This window comes from Oryzias melastigma, linkage group LG17 (genome assembly GCF_002922805.2).
Source record: "Oryzias melastigma strain HK-1 linkage group LG17, ASM292280v2, whole genome shotgun sequence".
In the NCBI taxonomy this organism is placed as follows: Eukaryota; Metazoa; Chordata; class Actinopteri; order Beloniformes; family Adrianichthyidae; genus Oryzias; species Oryzias melastigma.
Window position 1 is genome coordinate 6045532 of NC_050528.1, and position 12389 is coordinate 6057920.

At 33.9% G+C, this 12389-nt stretch overlaps 1 protein-coding gene across 3 annotated transcripts in view; it reads right to left on the minus strand.

The window, feature by feature from the left end:
- Positions 1–7931: 7931 nt before the first annotated feature.
- The window catches only part of sntg1 (syntrophin, gamma 1), a 187382-nt gene continuing 182924 nt past the window's right edge, over positions 7932–12389 (minus strand). For all 3 annotated transcript variants that reach the window (XM_024274265.2, XM_024274264.2, XM_024274263.2), the window contains 2 exons: positions 8819–8929; positions 7932–8746 (listed from right to left, as the gene is read on the minus strand). In XM_024274265.2, coding sequence (XP_024130033.1) covers positions 8564–8746; positions 8819–8929 — 294 coding nt within the window. In that variant the 3' untranslated portion in view covers positions 7932–8563. The remainder of the gene's footprint in view (positions 8747–8818; positions 8930–12389) is intronic.

The window sequence follows — 12389 nt, forward strand, 5'->3', positions numbered from 1 at the left end:
GTCGGCGAGCGTCCTGGTGCAATGACCCTGTGCGTTCCCCCACAGACATTCCACAGAGCGGAGAGGAAGACTCTGGTAGTCGAAGGTTCCTTCCTCTCACTTCGAATGCATCATTTAGAATTCAGAGAACTCAGTTGAATGTTGTTGATGTTAATTATATTCAATATAACAGTGATATATTCGGTATGTATCGTTATTCTGCATTAAAGTTTCATTTGGAGTTGATTTGTTGTAGCGCCCTCTTGCTGTACTGTACTACTATGGACACTGGGAACTTTGTAGATCAGACTTCACTGCTGTCTGTGAAATAGAGATCACGTTAGTGCTAGGTTTTTGTTCTGATGTAATGAAAAACATTCTGTTTTTGAAATGGGAATGATCATTTTGTTCTTTTTTGTGTGTGTTTTGAAAGAAAACCAGTTTTTCTTTATGTTTCTTTTACATTCTCAGAGACGTTTTGCAACAAAGCAATAAAGGATAAAAAGTCCCAGCTCGTAATCACCAGTAAAAGTCCCATTTGACCTGCAAAGTATCCATAAAATAATCTGTTGACCAATTTCAGGCATGCAAGATTTTATATACCATTGAGTAAATTGCAGCTGCTAATTGGAGTGCACGTTAAGCGCTGATGGGCGGGACTTTACAGCCTGGACGCTCAGGTTACGCCTTGATCTAAGAATCGTTGATCTGCATCTAATGGTGGTGAGATTGACTGTAAAAACAGGGCAGGATAAGAGTTAGAACCCACAAGGTTTGCCATCTATTTGCCCACAAGAATTCTGTTGTTGTTTATCAGGCCGACATTGATTTTCTCATCGTGTGTGCAGTTTTATTTTTTGAAAATGTGTTGTTTTCCTGTAAATGTTTGGCACAAAAATACAAGGTCACATTCATGGAGTCTGCTGGTCTTTTATTTCAGTGTTTTTCTGGTTTGTTTTGATTTATGGGAAATATAATTCTCTTGTTTCTTGTTTTTTTTTTTTAATTTTTGCAAGATTTCAAAATAAAATAAAAAGAATGATTAAAAACATTAATTTTCAATTAAAAAAATGTAACTAATTAAACTTTTTTTTTGTTACAGTATTTGCCGATCACTTATTATCTGTGAATAATCCCAATATCAAATCACGCCCAAAACTGTATATTAGAAAATGTATTTTTATAATCTTAAAGTAACTGCTTTACTACAAAAATCTAATCTCTAAAACAACCATTATAACAAACCTTTGAAAGAATGTTTTTTTTTTAATTATCTGTGGGAACATTTTTTTATTTTTTGGGAAATCTACACATAAAAAACTCCACAGGTAAAAATAACCCAACTTGGTTTGTTTTTAAGCAAAATTCGTTAAAAATACTAACTTTATTCGTGGGGTATTTAAACTCTGGAAAAAAATAAAATAATTTTAAAAAGCATAAATTGGGCAAAGATGAAACCAATATAACCCCAAAATAATGATTATTGCTCAGAAAACTAACTCAAAAACATGAAAGTGGCGCTTACATTTGCAGCTGAGAGAATAATTTAAATTCAAATACAAAATATTTAAATAGGACTTTAAGAGATTTTAACCCACAAGAATTCATTGTGACGTATCATGGGAACAGAAAAACATCAACAATGTGTTCAATAAACTACAGACCAAGTGGACCACAGGGATGTTATGGGTTAATTTTTCCATTCAATTTTATTTATATAGAGCAATATTACAACATGTTTGTCTCAACAGGCTTCACATCAGTCCAAAAACATCAAATCAGTCATAAAATATAAACAATAGCTCATTACTAAACTAAACTAAACTAAATTAAACAGAGTTGAAGATGGAGAACTAAATGAAAAATAAATGATAGAAATAGAGGACAGAACCCCAGTGCACCATTCTAAAATCTTAGTAAATTCCACAATAGTCCGAAAACCTAGCAGAATGCCAATTTTTAAACATCTAAAACCGTAATTGTTTAGCATAATTATGATTAATAAAAAGGTATGAATATTATTCCAGAATAAATCAACTTAAACCTTAAATAACTTTCAATATTTTATTCTCCATAAAAAAATATTTCGTCAAAATAATTCAAGTTAGAAATAAGTACAAAATAACGTCGGGCCATTAATAACAATAAAATAAAATGATCTGGAGGGCCGGATCCGGCCCCCGGGCCTTGACTTTGACACACGTGGTGTAGCAGATGGGCTTTATCCAGATGGACCTGAGGGACAACTCGAGCCAGAGGCGAGGTCCACGACCAAGGACAGGAGCACAGATGAACCACCTGGAATCTGAGATTTCTTACAGGGGAAAAAAGAACAACACATGAATCACACTGCACCAAACAGAGGCATGGAGAAGTAAATGAAAAATAAATGATAAAAATAGTGGAGTAGATAAAATAGAGGACAGAACACCAGTGCATCATGTTAAAATCTTAGCAGATTCTGAATATTTGGTAGTATAGTAAAGAACAAGATAAACATTTATTGAAAACTCTAAAACTAAACTTTTATAACTTTAAAACTCTAACTTTTAATATAATTATGAACTATATACTGTATATAGCATTACCTGTGATAAATCTAATGTGAACGCTATAAGCTGACACTAAAGATGCTAGTTCTGATAGCTGAAAATTCTGAAATTGATGACTAAAAATACTGAAGTTGATAGCCAGCTAAAATATTAGCTAACTGCAAAATTAGCTTAAAAAAAAAAACTTAGGTTAGCCAAAACAGTTAGCATGTAGCTGAAAAAAATTGCTAAACTTCAAAATAGCCTAAAAAAACCAGAAAAAAAACCTAAATTAGCCAAAACAGCTAGCATGTAGCTGTAAAAATTAGCTAAACTCCAAAACAGCCAAAAAAATCTTAGTAAATGCCACAATAGTCCAAAAACCTGGCAGAATGCCAATTTTTAAAACTGTAAAACTGTTTGACATAATTATGAAAAATAAAAAGGCAGGAATATAATTCCAGAATAAATCAACTTAAACATTAAATAACTTTCAATGTTTTACTCTCCATAAAAAAAATATATATATATATATATATATTGTCAAAATTATACAAATTAGAAATAAGCGCAAGATAACATCGGGTCATTAATAACAATAAAATAAAATGATCTGGAGGGCCGGATAGAATTACCTGCAGGGCCGGATAAGGCCCTCCGGGTAATTCTATCCGGCCCCCGGGCCTTGACTTTTGGTATGGTGTGTGGTTAAAAATAACGGTCATGTTTTTGTTTATTATTACTTTTTCAAAACCTTAAAATACAAAAACCTTCATATAATGTTTGTCATAAAATCAGAGTCGCCTCCAAACTTGAGGATTATTTATTTTCAAACCCACTGAAAAACGTTGAAAAAACATTCCAAACAAAAAAACCATCAAAATATGTTCTTTTTTATTGGTTGAGAGGAATTACTATCAACTGGCTGAAGACGCTTGAAGGAGTGTGAGGCTCAGAGAGCGAAGAGAGGAAGAACATGGAGGAAGCAGGGCAGAGATTTCCCCAACTGTCAGGAGTAAACAGCATCTTTCATTTATTCTTATAAAAATTTTACTCCTCAATCCCTGCCAGAGAGAACTTATTGGATGACATCTCCAGGAATGTTTCTTTTTTTAGCCTTCAGAGAATTCTACATTTTAACTCCAGTTTTATAAGTTGCTGCCTGAACAGAAAAAAGCAAAACTTGATCAGTAAAGTCACTTTTGACCCACAAATATAGAAAAAAAATCTCATTTATTGATTTATACACAGCACGTTTGTTAATAATAAACAAATAACCTTCTGTATTACAAGGGAATTTGCTACCAAGATGAATTTAAATATTACTTTGCATAGACCTTCAGTTTCCATCAGCTGACAGTGAACCAGAGTCCAGTTCACCCCCCCATCCTCTAGTGTTTACTCACCTGAGCCTCTTCTGTTTGAACGAGAGCTAAGAGCATCACTCATTACACTAATTGACAAAAACTCTCCACGAAATATGATCGCATAGCTGCCACTCTGCAGCGTTTATGAATCATTTAAAGTGAAATTAACAGGCTGTCTCAAACCTTCACGAGCCGGGATGCTACACATTTCTGGTTTTACTCCTAATTGCTTCTCCGTCGTTCAAATTTACAAGGTAAAGTCAAATGAGGGTAAATGATATGCTCATTTTTATCCTTGAAAATTGGAATCAATTAATAAATGCCATCATATCTTCAAGAAATATACATAATTTTTAGGAATATTTTAGTCTATTTTATTTACAGTTGAGGGTATAGAATTCTTTAAAACGACAATTTTCTGTAAGAAAGAAAATAAAGAAATGTAGTCACACTTAATCAAAGCGTTTACCAAACAAATATGTATTAATATATAAAAAATAAGAATCTTACTAGAACTCCTTGAAATCCTTCCGAAGTTGATTGACTTTTTTCTGACTTAGAGGAAAATACATTTGAATTTAGACAAAAGAAAACATAGAATTTGTAGCTTAAACTGATAGTTTTTAAAGATTTTTCTTGAAAACACAACCTGAAGAAGTTCTACCGAAACAGAATCTAAGGGGTTTAAATTTGTCCTGCTTTACCTCCAGGAGACAGGTGTACAAATGATGTTTACACACGCTAACACATGAAAACATGTTATTTTGAAAAAGCATAAAGTCTGTCTAATACAAGCATATTTTAAAAGAATTGATTTGTTTGGATAGAAATCACAAAGTGACAACATTTATCTTAACATATTTTTATTTTTCTGGAAAGTTTTCAATAATTTTGGTTCAAAAATTGTAGGTTACTAGCTGAAAATCTGTCAAAATCCCTCATACATAATGCAGTATTGCCAGCTGATCTAAGTTTAATAGATTAATAATCAATCCATAAATGTAGAGATCGATATAACGCATAAAGCTTAAGTCTGCTAGCTTGATGCTAACGTATAATGGGATTTCCCATGGGACGGCTAATGCTAACGATCGGTCAACCTAAACATACATTGCTGACTAAATTAATATCTTTATAAACTCACAAGCATGAATTTTCTAAACTCTTTTAAGAAAATATATTTGTAGTCAAAAGCACATTTTTTTCCTCATAATTTCTTCTTCTTGTGAATTGTAATGTTATAGCGCGATCGCCACCTAGTGGGCAAACTGAAACGTCCTCCAGGAGAAGCAGAACAATGTTTACTATGTTAATGATCTGAACATTTTTGTTAGAACTTCTCCTTTAGAGAATCCATGTAACTCTGGATGATATTAACAATCTCATTATTTCACTAATATATTTTACAGTACGTGAACTGGATCAGATTAATATAAATATATTTAAAACAGATAGTAGATTATTAATATATTTCTAAATTAATGTGTATAAATGTGTAAACTCAAAATTGAATAAAATTAAAGAGTTGAAAGAATTGAAAAAATATATGAATGAAATCGATTCAGACTTTTGTGAATTGAATTATATCGTTTCTGGAAATTATTATCTCTCTAAACTCAATCAAACTTTTAGTAATTTCAGTGTAGCCCATGTGGTGTGTTTGTTTTATTAATTTAACCAAAATCTTAATTTTTATCATTATTTTATTAATTTGAAAAGTTCAGACCACGTACTTTTATTTTGGTAGTCGCGCTACTTCCTCTCTGTTCGTGGCATTCCCGTCAGTCTCTGCGGGAGCGGCTGAGAGGAGGTAAGCTGCCGACTTGCTCTTGTTATTTATGAAGGAAAAAATAATTTACATGAAGTTTTAAACACGGAAATGGACTGTTAATTTGTTAAAATGTTCTTTACGCCATTTTTATTCGTTCTAGTTTTGTGAAATGTGTTTTCATGCAGCACTTAAAAATCTGTTAATGCTAGCAGCAAAGTTCGCGCTAGCACACGTGGTCTCACGGACTTTGGTGATTTTTTTTCTGCCCTCTTGTAGGTTGTGCAGACAAGTTAGACCAGCTGTGATTTTTGTGTGTGTGTGCTGTGTTTTCACAGGTATGTGAACCTTTATTTTGACTAGAAAAATGTTATTGTACTTTGCTTTTTGTGATTTCCTTTGTATTTATTTTGAGTGTAATGTAATTTACAGTTTTGTTATTTATTTCAATCTTTTGTGATTTGGAAAATATAAAAATTGCCATTTGTTGAGGAAAAAAATGTTAAATACTGTAAACTCTACGATCACGGTGTAAATGTATTTTAATGTAATTTTGAGGTGCACAGTCTGCGGGAGCGGCTGAGAGGAGGTTGTGCAGACAAGCTAGACCAGCTGTAATTTTTTTTTTGTGTGTGTGCTGTGCGTTTTCACAGAGTAAAACCTCAGTTTTGGTGGCAACCCCTGTCTGAGACTCAATCATTCCTTAAAAACAACACAACGCAGATGAACTTAGCCGGCGCTGTCCTGCAAAGAGAAAGCGACCGGCTACATCAGCAATCTTGGAATCAAAACGTTGAGCTCGTTAAGGACATTACTGTTTGTACTTTTGGTATTCATATAACATTTTTAAAAATATTCAGCTAAATATACCCCAGAGGAAGTGAATGAGAAATTTTTCGAATTCCTAAAAAACTTTTTGCACTTTGGGGTCATTGCAGTAATTTTAAATAATTTGGCAACGAGCTGTTATATTAGCATTATGCTAGCTCATTTTGGTAATTGGGCATCTACTGAAGTTTTTATGCTAATTTTATCTAATACTTTGGCAACATGCTAACGTTTTTTTGGCTAATTTGTTATCTATTAGGTTGTTTGGCTACTTTTAAAATTAGCTTAAATGTTAGCGACATGCAGATGTTTTTTGGCTAATTTGTTATCTATAAGGTTGTTAGGCTACTTTTGAGTTTAGCTAGGAACAAGCTAACGTTTTTGGCTAATTTGTTATCTGCTGAGGTGTGTTTGGCTACTTTTAAGTTTAGCTTATATTTTAGTAACAGGCTAACGTTGTTGACTGTTACTGAGGATTTTTAGCTATTTTTGAGTTGAGCTAGCATTTTAGAAATGTGCTAGCTTATTAGGCTAATTTGGCTTCTACTAAGGTTTTTTTGGGGGGGGGGGGTAATTTAGAGTTTGGCTTATATTTAAACAACACACTACAAGTTTTTACAAAATTGGCATATATGGTGGATTTTTAAGTAAACTTAAAACAACTTTTCAACTTTTTTTATTTTTTATTTTGATTTCATTTTAAAATAAGAAATACCATACACTGTTGCATTCCATATAAAATTTTATGGTATCAATAATCTTATTGTAATTTCACTAATACATTTTTCAGCATAAACAATTGTGATAACATGTGTAAACTCAAAATTTAATTGAATCGAATTCAGAGGATCAAAAGAATATATATATCCATATCTATATCTATCTATATAGATATAGATATATCTATCTATATCAAATCGAATCGATCCAGGCTTTGGTGAGTTGAATCGATTCTAGAAATTATTGGTGATACTCCACCCTAATTTGACTTCTATTTTAGTCAGGGGCGGACTTAACATTAGGCAAAGGTGGGGAGTCGCCCCACACCTTGGGGGCCCCATTAAAAAAATGTATATACCTGAAATAAGTTTCATTACTATTTAACGCCATCATAAAGAACCCAAATCGCTAAAATGGTATGAACCTGCTCATGTAAAAGTGTTTCATCCTCCCCCATCTCTCTGCATCAATGGAATATTTCGTCAACAGCAAGTTAGTGAGCAGACACAAACTCTGAAGAGATTAATAAAAATACTGCAATGCGTTGAAATTGATCATTATCTATAGGTGCAATAAAAGAAAGCCACACAAAATTCTAACAATGTAAGCTAAAAAACAACAAAACTTGCAGAAGGACGAAAAAGAACAGAATCAAAGGAACTCAATGAGAAGATAAAGAAAGTCAGAAGATAGGAAAGGCGAAAAAAAAATGTCAATTTTTTTAAGAATATTTCTTTATTTTTTTATTGTTTCTACTCCACAGTGTCCTGTTTTATTCTATTCTTCAACTCATCATTCAGTTGCTGCAGAGGGCCCCGTGTTTTTGTTCGCCTGGGGCCCCCAAACTGCCAAGTACGCCTCTGATTTTAGTTTAATTAGTCCCATTCTTCTGTTTTCTGTTACAAATGTGTTTCCTCTACTTCAGTATTTAAAATTGTGCTTTTTCTCTTGACTATTGCTTTCATCCTTCTGATTTTTATTGAAAAAAACAGATTTTGAACTGAAATGACAGATTTTTATTCATGAAACTACAGTTTTATGCATCTGACCCCTGTGTTTTTGACAGAATTACATAGAAAAAGAGATGAGAAAAGTACTGCATTTCCATTATGATGTCTTCTATATGTTCCATAATTCAAAGAAAGACAAAATCACTTAAAAATACTTTTAATTGCACATTTTATATCGTCTCTATGTGAGTTAAAGACTCAAAGCCAGGTCCAAAGTTTTTCCAGAAATCCTGGGATTTCCGGCAGAGCACTTCCGGGCACGCCGCTGACTGACAGTGAAAAAGTCGATCATCTCCCAGAAGTCCTGTCCACTTTTTTTAGGCCGCGGCTGCTTGCAGGTTCCAGGGAGAGCAGCGTCTGTCAGGTGGTGTATTTGAGTTTGGGCGTCTGTGAGTTGCAGGACAGTCCGGACAGAGAGGGAATCCCGGCGTTGGTTGCGGTGCCTTGGCTCTCCACGAACACGGGGTCCAGACAAGCAACTTTGGCAGCAAAAAACGCGTGAATACAGTGAAGTACAGCGAAGAGGTTCGAGAACTCCAGCTCCTGGAGGGAAAAAAAAAAAAAAGCCTTTAGAAAAACTTTGAATAATACACAACCAAAGAAACCTGCACTCACCTTTGCTTCAATAGATTTGGATTCTTGGTTTTGGAATAAAAACTTGATCTTGCTCTTTCCGTCGTCAGACGACCCCTTCAGTTGGGAGAACTTGTACCTCCACAAAACCGCCTGCAAACGACAAAAATATCAGTCCATGATGTGCAGACGCAGCTGCTGCGATGTGGTTAAATGCGCAGCGAGAATTCCATTAACACATCGTACTTTTGCAAATGCAACAGATATTCCTAAAAACCTCCGACTGTCGGTGTCAGTTCGACTTTTCCTCTGAAACTCGGTTATCTTGACAGACGAGATGGAATCATCTTCTGCGTGTCACCAGGAATTGCTGAGTCCGGCTCACGCTGCACGCCGCTCCACTAACACTGCTACCGTTTGCATTTTTATGCTATAAATTTCTACAAAGAAGGATGCTCGAATGTGTTTAATGCCTTAAATAGTCCCACTGAGTCATTCATTGAAGCTGAAACACTTTGGGCAGTAATTAGATTTTAGGAAACTTGAAATCTAAAGACCCACTCCGATTATCTTCTTAGTGCTTTTTAATTATAATTTTTTAGGACATATTTCCTGCAGAAGTTCATTAGAAATTCAGCTCTATTGAGCAACCCCGCCCCACTCCCCCTTCCCGCTGTGGGAGCTTCTGGCCCACCTGGCATATATTTACGTCACAAAAGTGATTTTTCACAAACAAAACGTTTTACCTGCTCCTGATTCATAATGATTTAAATAAAGATATACTCATAAATACAATTAAGAGCTTAATTTTCTTTATGCATGTCCTCATCGTCAGAAAAATGCCACAAGAACATGTTAAAAACATGTATCCATCCAGTTTCTAAAACAGTTTATCCCTTTTGGGGTCACAGGGCAGTCGGAGGCCAACCAGGCCACTGGTGGGCGGAGAAGGGGAGAAAATACAAACTCCACTCAAAACGGCAAATAAGAAAACTCTGACGACCCAGCATTCTATCAGCATTTAAACGCATCACTTACACACCAAACTTGGAGACGTAAAAGGAGTCTCCCATCAGATTTGAGCGTAAATATGTTTTGTGTGTAACAAAGATTTGTGGATATAGTTAGTTTGAAGCTGTTGTAATTTGGATTTATGCAATTGCATTTTGTAGTGCGGCCACGAACGATTAATTTAAAAGTCAACTAATCACCGATTATTTTTTCCAATTGGTCGACTAATCGATTAAGCTTTAAAATAACTAAAAACTAGATATACTGCATTATCTGGGATAATGCTAGTGTGAATGCTGTAAGCTGAATTTCGCCCATGAAGATGCTAGTGCTGATAGCTGAAGATGCTGAAATTGATAGCTAAAAATTCTGAAGCTGATAGATAAAAACGCTGAATCTAATAGCTAGCTAAAATATTATCAAAATGCCAAATTATTATAACAAAAAAACTGAAAAAAATTCTAATTTCTAAATCGGCTAAAATATTAGCTAAACTCCAAATTAGCCTAAAAAAACTGGAAAAAAACCCTAAACTATCCAAACAGCTAGCATGCAGCTGAAATATTAGCTGAACTCCAAATTAGCCTAAAAACGTAAAAATCGTAAATTAGCAAACATAGCTAGCACGTAGCTGAATTATAAACTCCAAATCAGCCTAAAAAACAAAAAAATCCTAAATTAGCCAAAACAGCTAGCATGTAGCTAAAATATTAGCTAAACTTCAAATTAGCCTAAAAAATATTAGTAAATAACTAAATAGTCTTAAAAGCTAGCAGAAAGTCATTATAACTTTCAACTTTACTACACTCTGACCTTATATAATGTAAAGTTAATCGACAATTCGGTAGAGAAATGTTGTGTTCGTGTGGTGTTGGAATGATTGGAAAAATGACTGTTTGACTGAGAAAACATAAACGTGAAAAAAAGACAAAAATGCAGATGAACTTTTTGCACCAAAACAAAGCTCAATGTATTCATAGTACGCCATGCATCAGACACCAGAATTACAGGGGAAAAAAACAATAATAAGCATTATTAATATAATTTATTCTAGTCTGTCGGGCCAGATTAAATAGTTTAACGGGCTGCATATGGCCGCCGGGCCATAGTTTATCCACACCTGGATTCAAACACTTTTATAAGGACTCCTCATTAATTCAGACTTTCTGTCCTTTTTCCGAGGTAAAAATAAGTCATAACGTGTAAAGTTGGTTCAATCATTTAAGCAAGGAGAACCAAAAAGTGAAACTGAAACATACAAGTATTCAGAAAGAAATATATGCCTCAGTTTAAGAAAAAATGGGATCAATAAAGCAGCTCAGAGAAGAAGAACACTTACAAAATTCACTTTGAATTTTATTTACTTCAACACTGAAACTTATCAATAAAGTTTTGATCATTTTTGAATGAATTTTGAACATTTTTTATTTCTGTCTTAGCTGAAGTACATAGTGTAAAGGAACTGGGAAATGATGCCAAACTGATCTAGTACCTGTTGGTAAATCTATATTTCTGCAGAGTAGTGCTGTCACAAACTATTATTTTAATACTCAACTAATCACCGATTATTTTTTCCAATTAGTCGGCTAATCTTAACCATCATTAGCTTTAAACTAACTAAAAACTCAATATGTAGCATTATCTGTGATAGTGCAAGTGTGTAACTGTAAGCTGAATTTGGCCGCTAAACACACTAGTGCTGAGAGCTGAAGATGCTGAAATTTATAGCTTAAATCACTAAAGCTGAAAGAGAGCTAAAATATTAGTTAGATGCCAAATTAGCCTAAAAAACTGAAAAAAGTATGTTAGCCAAAACAGCTAGCATGCAGTTGAAACATTTGCTAAACTTCAAAATAGCCTAAAAAACAAAAAAAGGCTAAATTAGCCAAAACAGCTAGCATGCCGCTGAAATATTAACTAAACTCCAAATTATCAATCAATCAATCAATCAATCAATCAATCAATCAATTAGCCTAAAAGACTGAAAAATCCCAAATTAACCAAAAGCTAGCATGAAGCTGAAATATTTGCTAAACTCCAAAACAGCCTAAAAAAGAAATTAAAAAAAGCGCAAATTAGCCACAATAACTAGCATGCCGCTGAAATTTCAGATGAACTCCACATTAGCCTAAAAAAACTGAGAAATCCTAAATTAGCTTAAATAGCTAGCATGTAGCTGAAATATTAGCTAAAGTCCAAAACAGCCTTAATAAATACTAAAATAGTGTAAAAAGCTAGCAGAATGTCATTATTACTTTCAACTTTACTACACTCTGACTTCGTATAATATAAAGCAACAACTAATCAACTATTAAATTAGTTGTCGACTATTTTAATAGTCGATTAGTCGACTAATCAAGGCAGACATCCACACTTTCTCCTTTTTCTTTAGACGTTTTTAAGTTGAAGCATATAAAGTTGGAACAACCCTTAAGCGAGCACCAGATAAAAGCAAAATAAAAAGAAAGAGATAGTCAGGAAGGACTTTCTACAAAGTATCAATGAAAAATCTGAGCTTTAGAAACCAGCGGAGTCACCAGAAACAGAAGTAAATTCAAGAAATGTTTCTTCAAAACTGAAATTTGCAAATAAAGTTTTGTGC